This window comes from Lithobates pipiens, unplaced genomic scaffold (assembly GCF_037356315.1).
Source record: "Lithobates pipiens isolate NorthernLeopardFrog02 unplaced genomic scaffold, aLitPip1_a1.2 Scaffold_8, whole genome shotgun sequence".
Lineage (NCBI taxonomy): Eukaryota > Metazoa > Chordata > Amphibia > Anura > Ranidae > Lithobates > Lithobates pipiens.
In genome coordinates, this window is record NW_027507903.1 from 596,208,126 (window position 1) to 596,231,950 (window position 23,825).

The 23,825-nt window shown below is 43.7% G+C and overlaps 1 protein-coding gene across 1 annotated transcript in view; it reads right to left on the reverse strand.

Annotated features, from left to right (window-relative positions):
- Positions 1 to 23,825, reverse strand: part of LOC143962295 (complement C3-like) — a 324,990-nt gene that overhangs the window by 53,113 nt on the left and 248,052 nt on the right. Inside the window, exons 24-26 of the mRNA XM_077471597.1 lie at positions 14,710 to 14,808; positions 14,471 to 14,621; positions 2,445 to 2,635 (exon numbers count right to left, since the gene is read on the reverse strand). Of these exons, the coding sequence (XP_077327723.1) occupies positions 2,445 to 2,635; positions 14,471 to 14,621; positions 14,710 to 14,808 (441 nt within the window). The remainder of the gene's footprint in view (positions 1 to 2,444; positions 2,636 to 14,470; positions 14,622 to 14,709; positions 14,809 to 23,825) is intronic.

Consider the following 23,825-nt stretch of genomic DNA (forward strand, 5'->3'; position numbering starts at 1 on the left):
CTTTTCATTGATGATGGAAAGTCACTGAAAGTCAGACTTTTAACAGATCTTAGTATAACATTCATCATATAATTAAACCTCACTAGAATATTTTAAAATGTTCCAAAACACTAATGCACATTTACCTACGGTGACACAAAACAGGAAGAAGGAAAAAAGAGAGAGCACAGGGAGCACCATAATGAAATAGTGCTGAAAATAACCAAAAAAACAGCCTATATTTGCGCTGCAGAGTGTAATTCTTCTCTCTACTGTGGTCACCCATAAAGAAATATATAGTAAAAAATATTATATAATAAAAATAAGGAAAAAATAAAATAAAATAAAAATAGAAATAAAAAATAAAAAAATAAAAAAATAAAAATAAAAAAATAAAAATAAAAATAAAAATAAAAAAATAAAATAAATAAAAATAAAAATAAAATATTACAAATAAAAAATACAAAATAGATAAAGACGAAATACACAATTTAAAAAATATCAATCATATCTAATCATCGCTAATGAAACAATTCACATCTAAATCAATATTTAACCCACGAGGTGCAAGACTTCCGGTCAAATAAATCCACTGAGTTTCCTTCTTAGACAATTCCCTGACCATATTGGAACCCCTCCAATTGGGTCCAATATGGTCAATCCCCCAAAATTTTAAACCTGATGGATCCCGAGCATGATGTAATTTAAAATGGAGGGAAACATTATGGTCTTTATACCCGATACGTATGTTATATACATGCTCGGCTATTCTAACTTTTAGTGGCCGTTTAGTACGCCCTATATACATTAACCCACATGGGCAGGTCAATGCATATACTACATGTGTAGTATTACATGTAATGAAATGTTTGATAGAAAATGTCCGATCATTAATAAGGGATGTAAATGTCTCAATACCCCTCAAAGGACAGCCCACCTCCCTGCAAGGTTTACACTTTCTACAGGCGTAAAAGCCATTCTTGTCCCAAAAGGACGGTAACCGTTCAGGTGGATCTAGAATTTTCTTAACCACAGAGTCTCCATAACTGGGGGCTTTTCGATAAATGAATTTAGGTCTGGGGGGCAACACCCGGCTCAATGTTCTATCCATGCACAGTATATGCCAGTGAGTCTCAAAAATACTTTCAACCTGGCGATACTGTGAATGAAATGACGTAACAAAGCCCCACTCATGGTCATTATTTTTTGTACCCTTAGGTGCATTACTTAGACATACTTCCCGCGGGGTTGACCGAACTTGCTCTACTACAGCATCCAGATGGGAGCTTTTATAGCCTTTATCTAAAAATCTATTTTTCAGCACAATCACTTGCTCATCAAAGCCCTCTAGGGTAGAGCAATTTCTCCTCACCCTCATCATCTGCCCCTTAGGAATATTCCTCAGCCAAAGTGGGTGATGACCACTATGTATAGGAAGGTAGCTGTTCCTGTCAGTGGTTTTAAAAAAGACTTTTGTCTGCAATTGATCACCCACACGAAAAATAGTGACATCTAAGAAGTTAATAAACTCCTTACTCCACACACTGGATAACCTGATGTTATAAGTATTCTCATTCAGCTGTTCCAAATAAGAGACCAGAGATGCTTCAGTACCTGTCCATATCAGGATCAGGTCATCTATGTAGCGTTCATAAAAAAGTAGCTCTGTTCTCCTATTACGGAACACTGCTTTATCCTCCCATTCACTCATGAAGAGGTTCGCGAGGCTGGGCGCGAATTTCGCGCCCATAGCCACGCCCCTCTTCTGAGTGTAAAATTTACCTGCAAACCAAAAATAATTATGACCTAAACAAAAATCTAATGCGTTTCGCAAAAAAATCTTCTGAGTATGAGGGAGATCTTCTCTCTTACTAAGTGCCCAATTTAGGGCCAGTAGTGCATCTTCATGCTGGATTATGGTATAAAGACTCGCCACATCAGAAGTGACGAGATAAACTTCTCCTACACCACTCAAAGAGATACCCTCTAAATCTTGTAACAGATTTTTAGTATCCTTTAAATAGGCTTTGGTTGAGATTACGCTCGCCTGTAAAAATGTATCCAGATACTCCCCCAATCTAGCTGATACCGACCCGATCCCATTAACAATGGGTCTCGGTGGAGGGTCCTGAGCATCCTTATGTATTTTTGGGAGGGTATATATGCTTGGATTATTATTGTTTTCATCATTTACCTCTGTAAAGTGTGAATTATTAATAATCAATTTGTCTATGTTTATGTATATTTTTTAAGTAGCTGCTGTCTCAGGTGTAAACCTGTCCATTTGTCTATTATTATTTTTTCTTTTTCTTTTTACATTGAGCTTTTAAACCATTTAGCGCCGAGGTGAGAGAAATAGTGGGAGCGCGCTTGTTTTTTAAAATTATTTTTTTCTCTCTTATTGTTTAAATATATAAATGTTTGCCTAGAGTTATAGGTAAGCAGGTATATGACGTCTTATTCACCTGTGTTGATCCATATTGATCGCCATCAACATGTGATCTAATTAGCCAATGAGCAACAGAATCTGCCAGATCATACTCCTCCAATTGCAGGAGAGTCAGCAAGGCGTAAGCTGTAGCCTCCAAGGAAATGTATCTGCCAAATGCTTGGCTATTCCAGAATTTACCATCTGGCTCATCCCACTGAGATTTGCCTAAAAGAAAAAATATATTAATTTCTGCTTGTACGATATGGTTATTGTGATAACATTACATTTTTAAGAAAAGATCTACATTTTTAAGAGTAGGGCCAAGTGTTGTCAGGCTTTTGAACTGCTCAATGGGTGTCAGGCAAACCCTGCCCATAATTCTCTGGCAATAATTTGCGATTAACTTTGAACTGACAACCTGTAAAGGCTTTGAAAGTGTCACCTACAGACAGCTGTAGGTACCATAGTTTGTTGCCATTTACCAGGCATGCGCAGTTTTAAAATCTTTTACATGTTTACAGTTTTAAATCTTGACATGTTTGGTGCCTATTTATTTAACCACTTTCAAACCGGACCATTTTGCTGGCTTAAGACCAGACCACTTTTTGCGATTTGCCACTGCGTCGATTTAACTGACAATTGCGCGATTGTGCGACGTGGCTCCCAAACAAAATTGATGTCCTTTTTTTCCCACAAATAGAGCTTTCTTTTGGTGGTATTTGATCACTCCTGTGGTTTTTATTTTTTGTGCTATAAACAAAAATAGAGCGACAATTTTGAAAAAAACACATTATTTATTACTTTTTGTTATAATAACTATCCCCCAAAAATATATATAAAAAAAAGTTTTTTCCCTCAGTTTAGGCCGATACGTATTCTTCTACATATTTTTGGTAAAAAAAATCACAATAAGCGATTATTGATTGGTTTACACAAAAGTTATAGCGTTTACAAAATAGGGGATAGTTTTATGGCATTTTTATTAATAATTATTTTTTTACTAATAATGGCGGTGATCAGCGATTTTTATTGTGACTGCGACATTATGGCGAATGCATCAGACATTTTTGACACATTTTTGGGACCATTGTCATTTATACAGCAATCAGTGCTATACAAATGCACTGATTCTTGTGTAAATGACACTAGCAGTGAAGGGGTTAACCAGGGGTGGCAGTGTAGGCATTAAGTGTTCCTAGGGGTGTGTTACTAACTGTGGGGGGCTGGGCTTTGTGTTAGTGAACAATGATCTCTGCTCCAATCACATGGAGCCGAGATCAGCGTCACTTGTTGCTAGGCAGAATGGGGAGATGCTGTTTACAATGGCATCTCTCCGTTCAGCCCCCCCATGAGACAATCGTGGGTATCCTCGCGGCAATTGAGCTCGCAGGACCCGCGACCGGACTCAGGGGTGTCCCGACTGGCACGCAAGCGCGCTGGCAGGGTGGCATATAGAAATGGACATACCTGTATGCCAATATGCCTGACCGTGCCATTCTGCTGATGTACATTGGCGTGCGCCAGTCAGGAACTGGTTAAAACAACATCCGCTTTTATATTTTATTAAAAAAACGGGTATTATATTGTGTTTACTGAAAATTTGCATTCGGTAAACAGTTGCGAAAATAGGCATCATAAAAAATTCTGCTTTCATAAAATATATAATGTTTGGGGGTTCTAAATAATAAAAAAGAAAATGCTGATTTTAGCATGTACAATATCTCACGAAAGTGAGTACACCCCTCACATTTTTGTAAATGTTTTATTATATCTTTTCGTGTGACAGCACTGAATAAATTACACTTTGCTACAATGTAAATTAGTGAATGTACAGATTGTATAACAGTGTAAATTTGCTGTCCCCTCAAAATAACTCAACACACAGCTATTAATGTCTAAAATATTGGCAACATAAGCGAGTACACCCCTAAGTGCCAATATTTTGTGTGGCCACCATTATTTTGCAGCACTGCCTTAACCCTCTTGGGCATGGAGTCCACCAGAGCTTCACAGGTTGGCACTGGAGTCCTCTTCTGCTCCTCCATCACGACATCATGGAGCTGGTGGATGTTAGAGACCTTGTGCTCCTCCACCTTCCGTTTGAGGATTCCCCACAGATGCTCAATAGGGTTTAGGTCTGGGGACATACTTGCCAGTCCATCAACTTTACCCTCAGCTTCTTTAGCAAGGCAATGGTCATCTTGGAGGTGTGTTTGGGGACGTTATCATGTTGGAATACTGCTCTGCGGCCCAGTCTCTGAAGGGAGGGGATCATGCTCTGCTTCAGTATGTCATAGTATATGTTGGCATTCATGGTTCCCTCAATGAACTGTAGCTCCCCAGTGCCTGCAGCACTCATGCAGCCCCAGACCATGACACTCCCACCACCACGCTTGATTGTAGGCAAGACAAACTTGTCTTTGTAATTCTCACTTGGTTGCTGCCATACACACTTGACACCATCTGAACCAAATACATTCATACATGTTTTCGGGCTTTCTTGTGCATCATCTTTAGAAGAGGCTTCCTTCTGGGATGAATTTAATGCAGTGTGCAGTGTATGGTCTGAGCAATGACAGGCTGACACCCCACCATTTCAAACTCTGCAGCAATGTTGGCAGCACTCATACATCTATTTCCCAAAGACAACCTCTGGATTTGACCCGAGCACCTGCACTCAACTTCTTTGGTTGGCCATGACAAGGCCTTGGCCACCGTGCTGCAGCTCAGTTCCAGGGTCTTGGCAATCTTCTTATAGCCTAGGCCATCTTTATGTAGAGCAACAATTCTTTTTTTCAGATCCTCAGAGTTCTTTGCCATGAAGTGCCATGTTGAGCTTCCAGTGAGCAATATGAGAGAGTGAGAGCGAAAACACCAAATTTAACACACCTGCTCTCCATTCACACCTGAGACCTTGTAACACTAATGAGTCACATGACACCGGGGAGGAATAATGGATAATTGGGCCCAATTTGGACATCTACACTTTGTTGCCAGCGGTTTAGACATTAATGGCTGTGTGTTGAGCTATTTTGAGGGGAGAGTAAATTTACACTGTTAGCCCTTGTACACATGGTCGGAGATTCAGACGGAATGTTTCCAATCAGAGCGTTTTGTCGGATATTCCGACTGTGTGTGGTCTGCATCAGACTGTTTCCGTCGAAATATCCGACGGACCAACTTTTTCAACTTGCCAGTAAAATTTTGCAACAAAATGCTCCGATCGGACATACTCCGATCATGTGTAGCCTACTCCGATGGACAAAGTGCCACGCTTTGCTCACAATCAAATTCCGACATGGAAGCACTCGCTCAGGTAAAACTACTGCTCGTAATCGATATAGCACATTCATCACACTGCAATGTTAAAAATTCTTTCATGAAGCGCATTCTCTTGTTCTTTACAATGCTGCAAGAAGGAACTTCTTTTGATGCTCATAGTCACACACACTTCTCCCGAACGTATTTCCTGACTCTTTTTTACTCATTTCAGCAATACAATTTTTGAATTCGGCACATCTACACAATTTAATTTTTGGTTTATTGTTTTTTGGGTGAATTTTGTGGGGTTTTTTTTCAAAAACATCTCCTTTTTTGACAGTTTGCTCATCTTTCCATTTTTTGGGGTGTGTTTTGTGTGTAAACTTACCACAACAACATTATTATATTTTTTATATTTGGTTTTTATTTTTTAATCTAAAAGGAGGTTGTTTAGTGTTGGTACCCCTTGTTATTCATTTCACTTTGTATTTTTGAAATGTACCTGCCTGCTCACAAATAAACTGACCTTTTTGAAGTAAAACACATACGCAAGTATTTCTTCAAACATAAAAAAACTTTATTTAGGTGTCAATAACAGATAAAGAGGGAGGCAGCGATGGAGAAACTGGGGAGATTAGCGAAGCCTTTGGCCCCCAGGGCACACATCAACTATTTAAACGCAAGGCCTGAGGAGTACATGTCTGAGGGAGAGAAGTCTGGTCCTGAAGTCCAAGAAACCCAGAACAGCAGCAGATGACATCTATGTTCCCAGGCTGTGGTACTACAACAGGCTTCATGTTCTGTCAGACCAAACTGAACCCAGGTCATCACACTCTGGTCTTCCTTCCACGCTTCCTTCTAGGCTGTGGCTGTGGTGCTGGAGGTGTGGCAGAAGGAGGAGGAGGAGGAGGAGGGGCTTCTTTAAACATTACAGGACAAATCCAGTTGAATTTGACTAACTACTACTAGATTAGCCTTTCTCGACAAGGATTTCTTGAAACTTCAAGGTTCCTCTAGAGATTGCTAGGGGTTCCTTCAGCAGGGAACAGTGTCTGACTGATTTTCTCCTTAAGGGTGCCTGCATAGTTTTGGCAGGACACAAAAAAGTAATTCTTGTGGGAAAAAGTAACCACCACATTAGTCTTTCTAGACACGGATTACATGAAACCTTTGGGTTCCTCCAGAATTTTCTAGGGTTTCTTTCAGTAAGGAACAGTTTCCTACTGATTTTCTGCCTAATGGTGCCTTAATTGTTTTGGCAGATCACAACAGTGTCATTCTAATAGAAAAAGTTAAACCTCTCCTTGTGTCTCTCAAGTAACCAACCAATTACATCAATATCAGTGGTGGCACAAAAGCTACTTTCCAGTTGTCTGTAGGAGGGACATTTTTCCCACTGTTTACAAAAGTGAGGAGGTCCTTATCCCACTGACCACCAGTGTGATGGGCCACTATTCCACTTACTTCCAATGTAAGGGGAAACTTCTAACCCAAGAACATTCAAAAGGGGACACTATACTGACTAAAACTGTCACTGTCTATTATTATTTGCTTAATGCTTAATTTACTCATGATTATTATTGAAAATAATTTAGCTTTATAGAGCAGGTGGCATTATTACTACTGGGTACATCTCATCTTTTATTAAATTCCAGGCAGATATATAAACACAGACTAATATATTTCTGAATTATTTAATACATTGTTTCGGCAGAGATTTGAACGACGTATGGGTAGGCTAAATGTACCCAAGTTGATCGATCAACTTGAGTAAAACCAGCCTGCCTGATTTTACATGCAATTATTGTTGTTATAGCTTCTAGCAATAATCCATGTGGGCCAAATCACACAAGTGTGTTTGTGTCATTTGGCCCAACAGACCCTTGTTGAGGGTGTGTATAATTACCTCCTCACACAAGAGCTGTTGCCCCTCCTCCATTTTCTCCAGTTTGCATGCAGCTAAGGTGGCAAAGGCTTCTTGATGGGGGGTTTGGCTTGGAGGGCCGTTGACGCCTCCCCAATCAGCCTCAGAGCCGACTCCTCCACATTCCCCCCCTTTCTCGCCCTTTTGCGTGGAAGGCTTAGGGGAGGGAAATGGCATTCTGTCAGGCTCCTTTGCCCGCCCACCGCCTGGCTGTCGCTTATCCCCGCCTCCTCCTGGCTGCCACTTTCCACAGCCACCTCCTGGCTGCTGCATTCCACACCCTCCTCTTCCTGGCTGAGGTCTTCCTGTGTATGAAAAAGGGACATAGTTTTAGTTTTTGGTTCATCAAACATGCACAATTTTCACATCAAGACTGTTGCAAATTGTTAACCAATAGAAAAGACTATCGTTCTGAGCCCAGCATTTTTCTTTCTTGTCCCAAAGGTTTTGGCCACTACTGTCTATTGATATGTGAAACACTTTCTAAAATCAGCAATTAGTGAGCAAAAATCAAGTTAACATCATTCATTTATACTCCCAAAATATGTACAACAATACTATACCTGGCTCAAGCTGGGCTCCCCCAGTTCTTCCTGAGTGGAAGGCCCAGGTTGGGCATCGGAAGACTCAGCGGGTGTGGAATGTAGCATAGGAAGCGTGGAAGGAAGAGTAGAGAGTGATTCTCTGGCCTCAGCCTGGTCTGACAGAAACTGCATCCTATTATAATACCACAGCCTGGGGACATAAACGTCATCTGCTGAAGCTCCAGATTGCATGGACTTCAGCACCTTCTTCCTCTCCTTCAGATAAGTACTCCTCAGGCCACCGATTTTCACTTTTAAATAGTTGACGTCTGCCTTGGGGACTACCGGCTTCACAAACTCAACCAGTTTCTCCATTGCTGCCTGCCTCTTTTGTCTGTTACTATACTGAGGGTGTGTCGCTTGCCACAGGCAGGGCATCTCCTTGTATTTATCGATGAACAGAGGGAGGAAGCTATGATCATTGAACCCGTCCATAATGTCTGCAAGACACAACACAAGACAAACCCTAATGTCAGGCTAAACTCCACTAATGCAGGCCAAAAATCTAGAAGCAGTATAGCCTAGTGATGTACCAAGTTCAAAATACCTTTGTTTGCACGATCGACGCGTCAGCTTCTCCCTATGTTCACAGATCGTACGGACGACGCGCGCGTGTTGCATTTTATATACAGCGTGCATGCGTGAAACTCCGCCCGCCCCTGACATTCTTTCTAGACTATTCCCCGCCCCTTCGCTTTCAGCGCAGTGGGGAGAGCACATGGCGGAGAGAACGCAGGTGCGCAATCAGAGTTCCACTAACGAGGAGGAGGGTGAGGAAAGCCCAGAGCCTGAAATGTCCCGATCCAGGAAGAGAAGATTTAAGGCCTCAAATATGTATTTTGTAGAGATGTTGGAGATGGTGCACATATTGAACAGGACCGACTATGATGGGAAGTATGGACCTTACCCAAACCCAAATATCAGAAAGGCCATGATCATCAATAAAGTTGTGAAGAGTCTTGAGAAGAATTTTGGGGTACGCCGATCCATGGATCAACTGAGAAAACACTGGTCAGACCTGAAACTGAGGGAGCACGTGCAGTACAGAAGGATCAAGCGTGTTCTTGAAAAAAGTAAGTAGTTTTCGTGTGTTCATATGATTATTCTTGCTTGCATACATGCTCCATGTGCTTTGATTTCATGTTGTGCATTTTAAAATGGCCACTTTCAAGTTCATGGTTCCATTCGTTCGTAAGAAGCATCGTTCTGCAGGTAAGTATTCCAGCTTAACAAAGTGTCTACAATAATGTTCTCACCTTTGAACTCGGACAAAAAACACAATTGTACAACACTTCCAAGCAATGTTTCATATTCCTATTTCTGCCCTCTGTGTGCTAATTATTATTTTTTAACATTCTCACAGGGGAGAGAAGACTCGGCAAGTATGAGGACACCAGGGACCCCACCCCTCCCAAAGAAGGCACAATTCCAAAACCAGAAGCAGAGGAACAAGAGAAGGAGGAGGAAGGAGAGATCGTTGAAGTTGGAAAAATTGTCACCACAACAGGTGAGTGTCAGAGAACACAGTTTCCCGTAAGCTCATCAATGTATGTCACCATATTTATAATACATGGTGTGTTTTTTTGCTTTGTTTTGTAGGTGATGTGGAAGAAGAATTAAATTTTTCCAGTGAAAGTGCCCAGATCCTGATTGGGGAGATAATGGTGTGCAATCAGGATTTAGAAAATATACAGCAAAACATCAATGATGTTAAAAATAAAATGAAGAACATCATTGATGTTTTGGGGAGAGTGTGAAAGAGCCCAAACTAGCTAGGGTTTTATTTTTTGGTTTTTAAACCACAACTTTTGTATTTTTATAAAAATCCAAATTTGGAAGATGCACACAGTGTGTCAACATGCGCTATCTCCCATCATGGGGGATCAATGTACATGTTTTGTGGAAAGTGGCTGAGATGAATAGTAAAAGAATAGTGCTACGCTACCAGAGTGAAAAAAAGGAAAAAATCAAAGAGAAAAGCTAATATAAAACCTTTACCCCTTATGGTACATATAGATATACTATGGGCTAGCCAAAAAGAGTGTCAGACAACACACATTTACCGTGAATTTAATCCACTATCAAAGGGGTTAAGCCCCACTAAAGTGCTCAAGTGTATAAAATTGGCTGAGATGAAGGGGTTGCAGCCCCAAAACATGTACATTGATCCCTCATGATGGGAGATAGCACATGTTGACACACTCTGTGCATCTTCCAAATTTGGATTTTCCAGGGGTGATACCCCATGTGATGAAGGCAATATCAGCCTAGTTTGTACATACTCATGTCTGATATTGTCTTCACTTTTCAAACTTGAACTTTGTAAGTTCCTGTGTTCTGTATGTTACGCTTTGATACATGCCTGTTTACACAAAAACACAAAGTAAAAAAAAAATTACCTGAAAGAATGTTTTTGATACACCCAATTTGTTGGTTTGTTGTAAAACCCTTTTCTAAACGCACATGTGAATGTGCTTTGATTAAAAAGTTAAATTATCAACAATGTGGGCTTCCTTTTTCATTGCGCAAAAGATGTATTTGGAGTAAAATTGTTTTCGGTGACAATCGGTGTTATTTACTAAAGGTAACTCCACTTTGCACTCCAAGTGCAGTTTCAGGTGTACTTTTGCAGTGCACTTGTAGTGCATAGTGGATGTGCCTTTAGTAAATATAATACCCACAGTGATATGTTAATTTTCACAATCATGCCATTTTCCCGCCATGGTGCTGAAAATGAGCATGATTTTGGTCAGTAATGCACTACATACATTAGTTACCAAAAACAAGGTGTGTGTGTAGCAGACCCACAACATAATAATAAGATTATCTGAAGAAGAGACTGTCCCCTCATCTCGGTCAGAACTTTGCAGGTTTGCACTGTTGTTGAAAAAGGCACAACAAGAAAAAACATAATTTTACCTAGGAGACACCTAAAACCCAAGCCAAGCAGTAAATGAAAACAAATATTGGAGTTTCAAAGAAAAATGTATTCCTAAAATGCCGCTCAGACATTGTCTGGCATATCAATGGCCGCCCTACCCACAAAGTAGTCCATGTATTGGGTTCTGACCTCACGGGCCCTTTGGAGGGGCAAGCCAGGACAAGCAGCTTCAAGGCCCGTGAGGTTCTCATTTTCCAGCAAGTCTGCTTCTTGACCAACTGAGACCGCATAGTTTGCAAAATGTCTTTTTAGGAAATTGTGAAGAACACATCAGGCCAGCACAATGTGATTGATTTTGTATTCTGCCATGTGGATAGGCATTAAAAAAAGGCGGAACCGGCTGGCCAGTATTTCAAAGGTGTTCTCCACCACTTCTTGATCTCTTCAGGCTCTGGACAGGCGGAAATTAAAAATCCTCTGGTCCGGGAAAAGGCTGCATCAGATTGTTTGCCAGGGCAAATGCCTCATCCGCGACGAAGACGAACGGGAGTCCTTCCTGATTCTCTTCTGGGGTTGGCAAGCCCAGACTGCCACTTTGGAGACGCCAGTAGAACTCCATCCGTGCGAACACTTCACCATCCAACATCCGTCCATTTTGCCCCACGTCCACATACAAGAATTCATAGGTCGCAGACACCACTGCCAACATCACGATACTATGAAACCCCTTGTAGTTAAAATAGTACGACCCTGAGTTGGGTGGTGGGATGATGCGGACGTGTTTCCCATCAATTGCACCTCCACAATTGGGAAAGTCCAAACGACTGGCAAAGTGGGATGCCACAGTCTGCCATTCCTGTGGCGTTGAAGGACACTGTGGAGTGAAACAAGACCAAAAATTAGTAATTTTGCACATCAACATTGCAAGCAGATTAGACACCAACATTTTTGGCCAAGATCAGTAAAACATTTTGGGAACTGAGTATTTAAAGCCTAAAGTATAAGGTCCCCTTATCAGAGTCATCACCCCCCCACCCCCCCATCTGATGGGCCCTTGCTAAAAAATGAGGGGGGGGGTGTTTTGGACAGGTAACCCTCTCCACTTGATTGAGAGCTGAATGCCTAAATAATGTGTGATACTTTGGGAAGCCCCTCCTTACTTACACTATTGTCAGCCCACCGGACAGGTAAGAAGTGTCATAATAACAAAAAGAAAACAAAATGGAAGCACATTTTGACATTCTGCTATTACATATCAAGATAATAATAGGGGAAAAAAAAAATGATAGCATTTGAAAGTATTAAGGCAGGCCCTTGCACTACATGCTTTGGTGAACTCGTCCATAAATGTGACCATCAAAAAGGTAAATATAGTGTGTATTGGGTTTGGTAAAGTCAGCAGATATAGGATTGCTATCAGCTGACCTAGCAGTTGGGGGGAGGGGGGTTCCTAATGAGTTTGGCACAACCAAAAAAACAAAAATGTCACTCTGCATGAATTGAAGCACACACATCACATTTGTAGACATTTTAGGGGGTGTTTAGGGGAAAACAATACTATGGAGCTGACAAAAGACATTGGTAAGTGACTAGACTATAGTTTTATGGGCCAAGAAGAGCATGATGGGGAAGTTAGTGAGGCAAATATGCATGAGGACAAAGGGGCAGAGCATATGAATTAGAGCATATTGCAATGATGGTAATTAGGGAATGAGGAAAGAAATGCAAGACATTAGCAATCATTAAATACATAGAATGTGATGTTAAAGGATAAAACTTACCTTCATATAGTCCTTCTGCAGGACCTGAATGATGGCAGAACAGGTCTATGGAATAATGATCCCCAGAGCCTGGGGGGAGATGCCTGTTGAGAACTTGAGGTCCTGAAGGCTTCTCCCTGTCGCCAAGTAGCGCATTGTGGCGATGAGCCTCTGCTCCGGAGTGATGGCTTGCCGCATGCAGGTATCCTGCCTGGTGATATAAGGGGAGAGCAAAGCCAGCAGACGGTGAAAAACGGGGTCCATCATCCGGAGATAATTCCTGAAATCATCAGGATTATTCTTGCGGATCTCACGGAGCAAAGGCATGTGCGAGAACTGGTCACGCTGGTGCAACCAATTCTTGGTCCACAAACGCCTCCCCTCCCTGTTCATGGACCGGGCTTGTGTCAAAGTAAGAACCCCAACACGAAGCCTCTGCACAGCACAAACTCTACGACGAGTACGTAGACGAAACATGGTTTGAAAACGGTCGGCTGGTCAGAACGGACAACAGAAAGCACCGATAAACAGCAATGCTTGAAAGAACGAACTGAATAGCAGAAGCAAGCAGACAATAAGCAATGCAAATCAAAGCGTACTATACCAATATATAGTCCACAATGAGAAACAAATACTTACTGACTACACGCACTGATTATCAGATATGCAAAGACAAGCAGAAACTGAAGAGCAGTAGCGAACTGAATCACAAATCTGAAAAGCGCGAATCGTCTCTCACCAAACTTCTACTAACACGCGATAGACACGAGATCAGCAGAAGGAGCCCAAAGGGTGCCAGACGTGGAGCTGAACTTCCTTTTTCTTGCGGCTTACGTCACCGCGTTCTTGGCAACCGGAAATTCCGACAACTTGGTCCGACCGCGTGTATGCAACATCACTTCCGAACCTCGCCCGGAATTAATCCGTCGGAATAACTCACACGGATTTTTTTGTCGGAATCTCCGACCGTGTGTACAAGGGCTTATAGTTCTACTTCAAGCTCCACACTCACCACTTTACATTGTAGCAAAGTGTAATTTCTTCAGTGTTGTCACATGAAAAGATAGATTTAAATATTTACAAAAAATGTGAGGGGTGTACTCACTTTTGTGAAATACTGTATGTGAAAATTGACAAAATTGCCCCAGACAGTTAGTGATTGAGCTAATATAGCAATGGATGTGCAGAAGTGCCTAAAACAGATTAGGACAGATTGATACAGACTACACCAAGGAAAACAAGAAAGTACAAAAGTTCATCTAGTTCAACCAAAAAGAAAACAAAAAATAACAGAATAAATAAACAGAAAATCTCCATAAACAGAACTTTATACTCACAATTGATCTACAGGAAGGCAAAAAAAACCTATATAAAGCATGCTCCAATTTGCTCCTTCCTAATCCCCCAAAAGGCAATTGAACATTCCCTGAATTGACAATCACTGCTGTTATTATTTATACATGTGAATATCCAGTTATATTTTGTGTATTTAGGAATGCATCTAGCTATTTTTTAAAACAATCTACAGAGCTGACCAGAATTACTTCTTGAGGAAGTCTATAACACATTTCCACAGCTTTTACTTTGAAGAAGCCCTTTCAATGCCTAACCATTTCCACCAATTTAAATAATGCTGTAGAAGTTTATTACCTGTTGCTACAGACATCAGTTTAGTTGAATCATGTAGCTTCCCAGCCCGAGCCAATGCATAAGAAGTTAATGCAACTGAATGTGGTCTGGTCAATTTTCTATAATGCTCTGATATGAATTGTACGGCCTTGTCAATGCTGAGCTGCAGATTCTAAATGGAAAACAAAGAGGTCATAGTAAGATATGAGGCTTTTTCATATACTGTTAGAAGTTATTTACTGGTATAAAAATCCACTTACTCTGACATAATCCTTACAGTATTTATGACTCTCCAGTAAAGCAATGGTGACAAAGGCCGTGGTGGCAACATCAGAATCAGAGGAGCCGGCAAGTCCACCCTACAAGATAAGAGGACAAATGCAGAGCAGTATAAATGTTTGTTCACCTTTCATATGTAACACCAACAAAATTAAAAATCAGAAGTATCAAGTAGCAAATTGTCTGGTAGACCCTTTTATCTTATAGAGACAACCAAGACAGATGCTAGAGTGATCATAGTAAGAGAAGGCTGAAGAAAATAAAATACAATGACATAAACAGGACAGGGTTAAGCAGGGTACATGGGGAGAGAGTTTTTGTGAGAGATGAGGAGATTGGGTGTTGAGGCAGTGGGGGAGGAGTTAGCTGAATGAAGCAGTGCGTGTTTCCCTCCCCAGCTCAGTGGCAGCAGTAGGAGCGATCTTCCCACCCTCCCTCCCTGACAAGGTTTGTATAGTTCGTTTTTTTTTTTTTTCATGCTAAACGCAAGAAGTTTTTTCCACAGAACAAGGACGAAGGATGTCGTGGCAGTGGTGGGTTGTTTGTCTTTGCGGGTGAAGGAAGAAACCTCGGATACGGAAGAGTTTGGGACCCATCGGTTGTATGGGTCCCGTTGGTGCTATTCCAGCTAACATCGGTTTAGCTGGAATTTGGTTAACAGGTGCACTGCGGTCAGTGTTTGGTTGTCTCCAAGCTAGCATGTCAGCTGGAGGCCTATTTAAGTTAAAGGTACCGCAGTGCTGAATTGGATCATGTGACAAGCTTGGGGTTTTCCTGCAAAGATCAACGCAAGTATGTGACTGATGGGTGGTGGTTTAACAGTGTTTTTTTATAAAGTTATATAAATTTACTTGAGTTGTTAATTAAAAAAATGGCTTCCACGGCCAATATTTACTCCAGCTTAGTGTGGTCTTCATTCATGGTTAAGGGTATGGTAAAAGTAGAGCTGGGTTTTCGTCTGGCAGATAGATGATAATTATGTAACATCTGTTATACAATGTCAAACTATATTGATGGCCAGGTCAGTCAGAAGGGATGTGCTGTAGGTAGGGTAGGGAGAAGTTTAAGTGACCGGGGAGGCATACTTTGTAATAGGGGGATTGAGTAGTCAAGTAGTAATGTGGTAGGTGGAGTAAGGCAGATAAGCTGGCAGTGTCAACATATGGACAGCAACAGAGTCATCACGGAGAGAGAGACTCTCCATCACTAGAATCACTCTCTTGCTAGCTCTGATTTTGTTCTTTTTAGCAGTGTTCATTTCGTCGACTAAAACAACTAAAACATTTTAAAACGACTAAATGAATACTATTTTAGTCGACTAAAATACTACTAAAACAACTGAGACGTTGTTTTGTCAAAAGACTAAAATGGGAGTAAAACTAAAATTCTAATTTAATTAAAACACTAATGCCCACACACAACCGGACTTTTCCGGTGGACTAGGTGCGGCAGACAAACCGCCGGACTATGGCGGGAGTCCGCCGGACTTTTAAAATGAATGGACTTGCCCACACACGGAGGAAAGTCCGTTAATTTTGAACGCGGCTCCAGGTAGACGGGACTAGTGAAGGAAATCAATGTCGCCACCTTCAGCGGCGAGATTGACACCTGGCTGGCACCGTCACCTGGTATGGACTTAAAGGGGAAGACCAACGCCGAAAGGTCCCCCCCAAGGTCCATATAAGACCCTTATCAGAGCACACAACCCGGCCTGTCAGGAAAGGGGGTGGGGACAAGCGAGTGGTCCCCCCCTCCTGAGCTGTACCAGGCCACGTGCCCTCAACATGGGGGGGTGCTTTGGGGAAGGGGGGGCCGTGCGGCCCCCCAACCCAAAGCACCTTGTCCCCATGTTGATGAGGACAAGGGCCTCTTCCCGACAACCCTGGCCGTTGGTTGTCGGGGTCTGCGGGCAGGGGGCTTATTGGAATCCGGGAGCCCCCTTTAATAAGGGGTCCCAAGATACTGGCCCCCCACCCTATGTGAATGAGTATGGGGTACAATGTACCCCTACCCATTCACCTGGTGAAAAAAAATGTAAATAAAACACAACACAAGGTTTCAAAACCCCGCCGGACTCCTACGCTATCTTCTGCTAGCTCTTTTACTAGCGGAGGAGCCCGGCTTTCTTCTTCGTCACTGCCCAGGGGTCTTCTTCCGACTTCGGGGGTCTTCGGGGGTTTTCCCCTCTTCGGTTCTTCTTGCCGGGCCTCTGCTTTCTTCCTTTAGCTCTTTTACTAGCGGTGGCCCCGTCTTCTGTCACCGCCACCTCTTCTTCCGACTTCAGGGGCCTTGTCCCCCTCTTCGGTTCTTCTTGGCGGGCCTCCACTCCTTCTTCCAGCTCTTTTATTAGCGGTGGCCCGGTCTTCTGTCTTCGCCGCTGTCTTCTTCCGACTTCGGGGGTCTTGTCCTCCTCTTCGGGTCTTCTTGCCTGGCCCTCCGCTTTCTTCTTTCAGCTCTTTTACTAGTGGTGGTCCGGTCTTCTGTCGTCACCACTGCCTCTTCTTCCAACTTCGGGGGTCTTGTCCCCCTCTTCGGTTCTTCTTGCTGGGCCTCCGCTTTCTTCTACCAGCTCTTTTACTAGCGGTGACCAGGTCTTCTGTCGCCACCTTCTCTTCTTCTCTTCTTCTTCTTCCTTGAGATGTTGACTCAACGCTGTCTCTGGCCGCAATGTCAGGGACGTGTTGTGCGGTGACTTATATAGGGACAATGGGCGGGGTCGCCGGGTGATGTTCCCGCCCTGTATGATGTCACAGTCCCAGCATCCTCCGGGACTGTGACATCATAAGGGGACGGGGTCATCATGTGACATCTCCCAGTGACCCCACCCATTGTCCCTATATAAGTTGCCGCACAACGTATTCCTGTCATTGCTGCCAGAGAGAGCGTCAAGTCAACATCTCAAGGAAGAAGAGAAGAAGAGAAGGCGGCGACAGAAGACCGGGTCACCGCTAGTAAAAGAGCTGTAAGAAGAAAGCGGAGGCCCAGCAAGAAGAACCGAAGAGGGGGACCCCCGAAGTCGGAAGAAGAGGCGGCAGCGATGAAGAAGAAAGCCGGGTTCCTCCGCTAGTAAAAGAGCTAGCAGAAGATAGCAGAGGAGTCTGGCGAGAAGACCCCCCAAGACAGAAGAAGACCCCCGGAGCTGTGCAATAAGTTATTTTAAATACATGTGTTGTTTTTTTTTTCACTTTTTTTCACCAGGTGAATGGGTAGGGGTACATCGTACCCCATTAATCATTCACATAGGGTGAGGGGCCGGTATCTGGGGCCCCCTTATTAAAGGGGGCTCCTGGATTCTGATAAGCCCCCCCACCCGCAGACCCCGACAACCAATGGCCAAGGTTGTCGGGAAGAGGCCCTTGTCCTCATCAACATGGGGACAAGGTGCTTTGGGGTGGGGAGCGCAGGGCCCCCCTTCCTCAATGCACCCCCCATGTTGATGGCATGTGGCCTGGTACGGCTCATCCCCACCCCCTTTCCTTACCGGCCGGGCTGCATGCTCGGATAAGGGTCTGATATGGACTTTGGGGGGATCCCCACGCCATTTTTTAGTCAAAACTTCTTTCTAAGTCCGCCAGACTTTTGGAAAGAAAAAGTCCGCCGGAGCCCACACACGGGCGGATTGTCTGATCGTGTGTACGTGACATTAGTGAACTACTCTGATGTTTTACAGTGTATATCAATAAAGCTACATATGTATTGTAAAGATCCCATCGGGTGGCAGCTTGTTCTTGGGCTTGCAAGAGCTACAACCAGAGCACCGACCTGTCATTCCTGGTTGAGTAAGACCTTTTGGGTAGAGCAGTGTTTCTCAACCTTTTACGGCGAAGTACCCCTGTAAGTCTAAAAAGATTTCCTAAGTACCCCGTCTCCAGAAAGTGATGGGCACTGATAGGAGGCACTGATGAGGCACTGATGAGGCACTGATAGGCTTCACTGATAGAAGGCACGGATAGAAGGCACTGATGGCTGCACTGATTGGAGGCACTGATGGGTAGAGAGGGCCTTGCAGTTCGCCCAGCGGTCGGTTCGCGGCAAACTTTGCTAGTTCGCGATTCGCCAAACGGGCGGACTTCTGGCGCTGTTCGCAGTGGACATATGCGTTTACATTGTGAAGAACTTTGACCCATGACACATCCATCATGGGGTACAGGACAGCCAATTGAGACATTTCAGCACATGGACATACCCCCTACCTTATAAATAGACCTGATCTGGTGGCCATTTTACATTCTGTCTTTTGTCAGTGTAGGGAAAGGACACTGTGTGGAGCAATCAGTCTAATCACTAGCTATTACTTAGGTCCACAAAAGTCATTTTAAGGACTGGTATAGGTGTACAGTTGATAAAGCAATGATGGTAGCTATGGCGCTCTACCTGAAATAAGGTGATGTATAAATAATATAAAAAGATTGGTGTATGAAAAGGTTGATAAAAAAAAGACAACCAATCAAAATCAATCTACATACTCAAATCCAAATTCACCGTATCTATAACCATCACAATATTAACAGTATAAATGTGCAAAATTAATAAAGAAACAATATAAAGTGCTAGTGCTCAAGTGCAAAAAAATCTTCTGTTAAATCCAATTTCTGTAGTGATAGTAATGTCCACGAAACATGTGCAAAATTAATAAATATGCAATATAAAGTGCTAGTGCTCAAGTGCAAAAAAATCTTCTGTTGGATCCAATTTCTGTGGTGATAGTAATGTCCACAAAACCAAAAAAATCTTGAAAAAATCCCAAACAGATTAAAGTGACTTGTGCTCGGTGCTTCATAAATCTTGAATCCAGACCGGTGCGTTTTTCGTGCATAAATCAAATTGCCCCACTCACCAGCTCCTGTGTCGCTATGTAAAGCTGGTCCAGTTACTTCTAACTTGTCCTCATTACATTGCATTAAATAAAAGATAAAATATCCATCGTGTAATATTGTAACGATTTTTTGCTTTATTAAATCCAAGATAAACTACTCACAGTGTTTCGGAGAAATCAAGCGCTGTAAGATAAATTCACTACCGCCGACTCGTGAGAGAGTCTGTGTACGTCTATGGCCACGTCCTACGCGTTTCGTTATTGGACATCATCTGGAGGCAGTGCTCTCTCTCTATCTCGGTGCTGGTGTGGTGTCGGTGCTCTATATCTCTGTGCTGGTGTGGTCTCAGTGCTCTCCATCACGGTGCTGTTGTCAGTGCTCTCTATCTTGGTGCTGGTGTGGTGTCAGTGCTCTCTATCACGGTGCTGGTGTGGTGTCTGTGCTCTCTATCACAGTGCTGGTGTCAGTGCTCTCTATCTCGGTACTGGGGTGGTGTCAGTGCTCTCTATCAAGGTGCTGGTGTCAGTGCTCTCTATCAAGGTGCTGGTGTCAGTGCTCTCTATCTCGGTGCTGGTGTCAGTGCTCTCTATCACGGTGCTGGTGTCAGTGCTCTCTATCTCGGTGCTGGTGTCAGTGCTCTCTATCTCAGTGCTGGTGTCAGTGCTCTCTCTCTATCTCAGTGCTGGGGTCAGTGCTCTCTCTCTAGCTTGGTGCTGGTGTCAGTGCTCTCTCTCTATCTCAGTGCTGGTGTGGTCTCAGTGCTCTCTATCACAGTGCTGGTGTCAGTGCTCTCTATCACGGTGCTGGTGTCAGTGCTCAGTCTCTATCACGGTGCTGGTTTCAGACAGTGAGGGAGATAGCAGCAGAGAAGCCAATCAGCAGGCAGTGCCAGCACCATGGCTGAGGATCAGCACTGGACTGGCACCTCCGGACCACCGCAGTGGAGCCCTGCATAGGTGGGGGTAAGGGCCGGGCAGAGGGAGGGGCTCAAGCACAGGTTGGCACACTGGGACACTGGCACAGGACTGCGCTGCCTTGACTGTGGCACTGATCATATCCTGCACCCCCTTCATAGCCTGGCCTGACCTTGCCTCTCCTCCATGGCCTTCATGCGCTCCTGAATTGTCAAAATTTCAAAGATAAAAAAAGAATGCTTGTCGTTGTCAATCCCAGATTCACTTAATACTTTTGTTATGTCAGTGTCCATGTTGTGGGACTATGTGTGCCCAGCTAGTAAGTATTTTGTGGCTGAAAATATGACCTGGAGGTTTTTAACGTTCACCTGCCATTAAAGTCAATAGGGGCTTGCGGTTCGTGAACTTTTGGCCACGTTCGTCTATCACTACTGATGGCTGCACTGTTTGGAGGCACTGATGGCTGCACTGAAAGGAGGCATTGATATGGGGCACTGATGGCTGCACTGATAGGGGCACTTATGGCTGCACTGATAGGAGACACTGATAGGCTGCACTGTTGGAGGCACTGATGACGGGCACTGCTAGGCTGCACTGATAGGAAGCACTGATAGGAGGCACTGATATGAGGCACTGATATGAGGCACTGATGGCTGCTCTGATGACTGCACTGATAGGAGGCACTGCTGGCTGCACTGTTAGGAGGCACTGCTGGCAGCACTGATTGGAGGCACTGATGGACATAAGCTTTAATCAGTCTTACTCTTATATGGCGTCCTTCCCATCCAAAACTGTAAGCTTTATCTGAGCTATGATTAAGGCCATGTAGGCTGAAACATGTGACCTTAGTGAACTACTCTGATGTTTTACCCTGTATATCAATAAAGCTACATATTTATTTTAAAGATCCCGTCAGGTGCCAGCTTTTATTATGATGTTGGACTGTTCATTTTTTGAGCTTGCAGGAGCTACAGTCAGAGCACAGACCTTTTAAGTAAGACCTTTTGGGTAGAGCAGTGTTTCTCAACCTTTTATGGCAAAGTACCCCTGCAAGTCTAAAAAGATTTCCTAAGGCCCCTTTCACACTGGGGCGGTGCGGGCGTCGGTGGTAAAGCACCGCTATTTTTAGCTGCTATTTACCGTCGTTTTAGCGGTGATCTGCTGCCACTAGCGGGGTGGTTTTAACCCCCGCTAGCGGCCGAAAAAAAGGTTAAAACCGTCCGCAAAACGCCGCTGCAGCGGTGCTTTGCCAGTGGTATAGCCGCGCTGTCCCAGTGATTTCAATGGGTAGGAGCGGTTTAGGAGCAGTGAATACACCTCTCCTTTCGCTGCTCCAAAGATGCGGCTAGCAGGACTTTTTTCACCGTCCTGCTAGCGCACCGCTCCAGTGTGAAAGCCCTCCGACTTTCACACTGGAGTGAAAGGGGCCGGTTTTTTCAGGCGCTACACATGTGCTATTTTTAGCGCTGTAGCGCCTGAAAACCGCCCCAGTGGGAAAGAGGCCTTAGTACCCCTTGTCTCGAGAAAGTGATGAGCACTGATAGGAGGCACTGATAGAAGGCACTGAAAGGAGACACTGATGGCTGCACTGATAAGTGGCACTGATGGCTGCACTGATTGGAGACACTGATATGAGGCACTGATGGCTGCACTGATATGAGGCACTGATGGCTTCACTTATAGGAGGCACTGATGGAGGCACTGATGGCTGCACTGATAGGAGGCACTTATGGGTGCACTGATAGGTGGCATGTATATGATCTACTGATGGCTGCACTGATAGGAGGCACTGATGGAAGCACTGATAGGGGGCACTTATATGAGGCATTGATTGCTGCACTGATAGGAGGCAATAATGGCTGCACTGATAGGAGGCACTGATCACTGCACTGATAAGAGGCACTGATGGCTTGTAGGGATGATCCAAACAACCCCCGGTTTGGTTCGCATTCAGAACATGCGAACAGACCCGAAAGTTAATGCGAACATTCGAACACCGTTAAAGTCTATGGGACTCGGACATGAGAAATCAAATGTGTGAATTTTAAAGGCGAATGTGCAAGTTATTGTCAAAAAAAGGGTTTGGGGACCCGGGGTCCTGCCCCAGGGGACATGTATCAATGCAAAAAAAGTTTTAAAAACTGTTTTTCGGGAGCAGGGATTTTAATGCTTAAAGTGAAAAAAAAATATTCCTTTAAATATCGTACCTGGGGGGTGTCTATAGTATGCCTTTAAAGTGGCACGTGTTTCCCATGTTCAGAACAGTCCCTGCACATAATTACATTTCTAAAGGAATAAAAGTAATTTAAAACTGCTTGCAATCAAGAAGCAAAATCTAAAGGGGTGTCCATTCTGATTTCCAATCAGATACCCTGGTCTCTCATGGATAGTCGAGTGGATGTGAATGGATGCTTCCTATTTCTCAAAGGACACATTGGAGGGGTGAAGGTGACATTAGCTACAGTATATGTACCAAATACACATCAAGATGCTTTTATAGGCAAAACTTTGACAAAGTTAGCAGAATTTGCTGAAGGTAGGATGATCCTCAGGGGGATCTTTAGACCCCAGAGTAAATACCTCCTCGGGGGTCTCCTCCATTCCTTGTGGCATCAGGAAGTGTATTATACGGAAGTTGCAGGAGATACAGTTGGTGGATGTACTCCCGCATAGATCTATTTTTGGTGCCACAGTATCTACTTATGTTATAGATGTGACTATAGGAAACATAACATGGTCAGATCATGCTCCGGTCACACTGCACATCTCCCTGTCTGGTTTGGCTTACTCCTTGGGGTGCTGTTGGCACTGAAACAAAAGTCTGCTGCAGAATCCCGAAGTTCAGGAGGACGTAGCGAAGGAAATTATAGCATATTTTCAGACGAACGACACCCCGGGAAGTGACCTGGGCATGATATGAGAGGCACATAAGTACTGGGGGGTCGATTTGAAATAAACTTTTGGCAGGCATTACAGTTGCGCCATTTCTTTAAATCATTAAGACCGGAGACAAACTATCGACGACAATTGACTAAGTTTGAACTATACTGCAAGGAGAAGGAACCCCTTCAACGGACGATCTCTAAGCCCACGTACACACGGTCGGAGATTTTGCCAACCAAATCCGTCGGATTTTGCCCGTCGGATTTAGTCCGACGGATTGTGTCCGAAACTGTTGCATACACACGGTCGGGCCAAGTTGTCTGATTTCGCAGGTGGCCAAGAACGCGGTGACGTAAGCCGCGTACGGCGGGACTAGAAAAAGAAAGTTCAGCTCCACGTCCAGCACCGTTTGGGCTCCTTCTGCTGATCTCGTGTGTATCGCATGTTAGTAGAAGTTTGGTGAGAGACGATTCACGCTTTTCA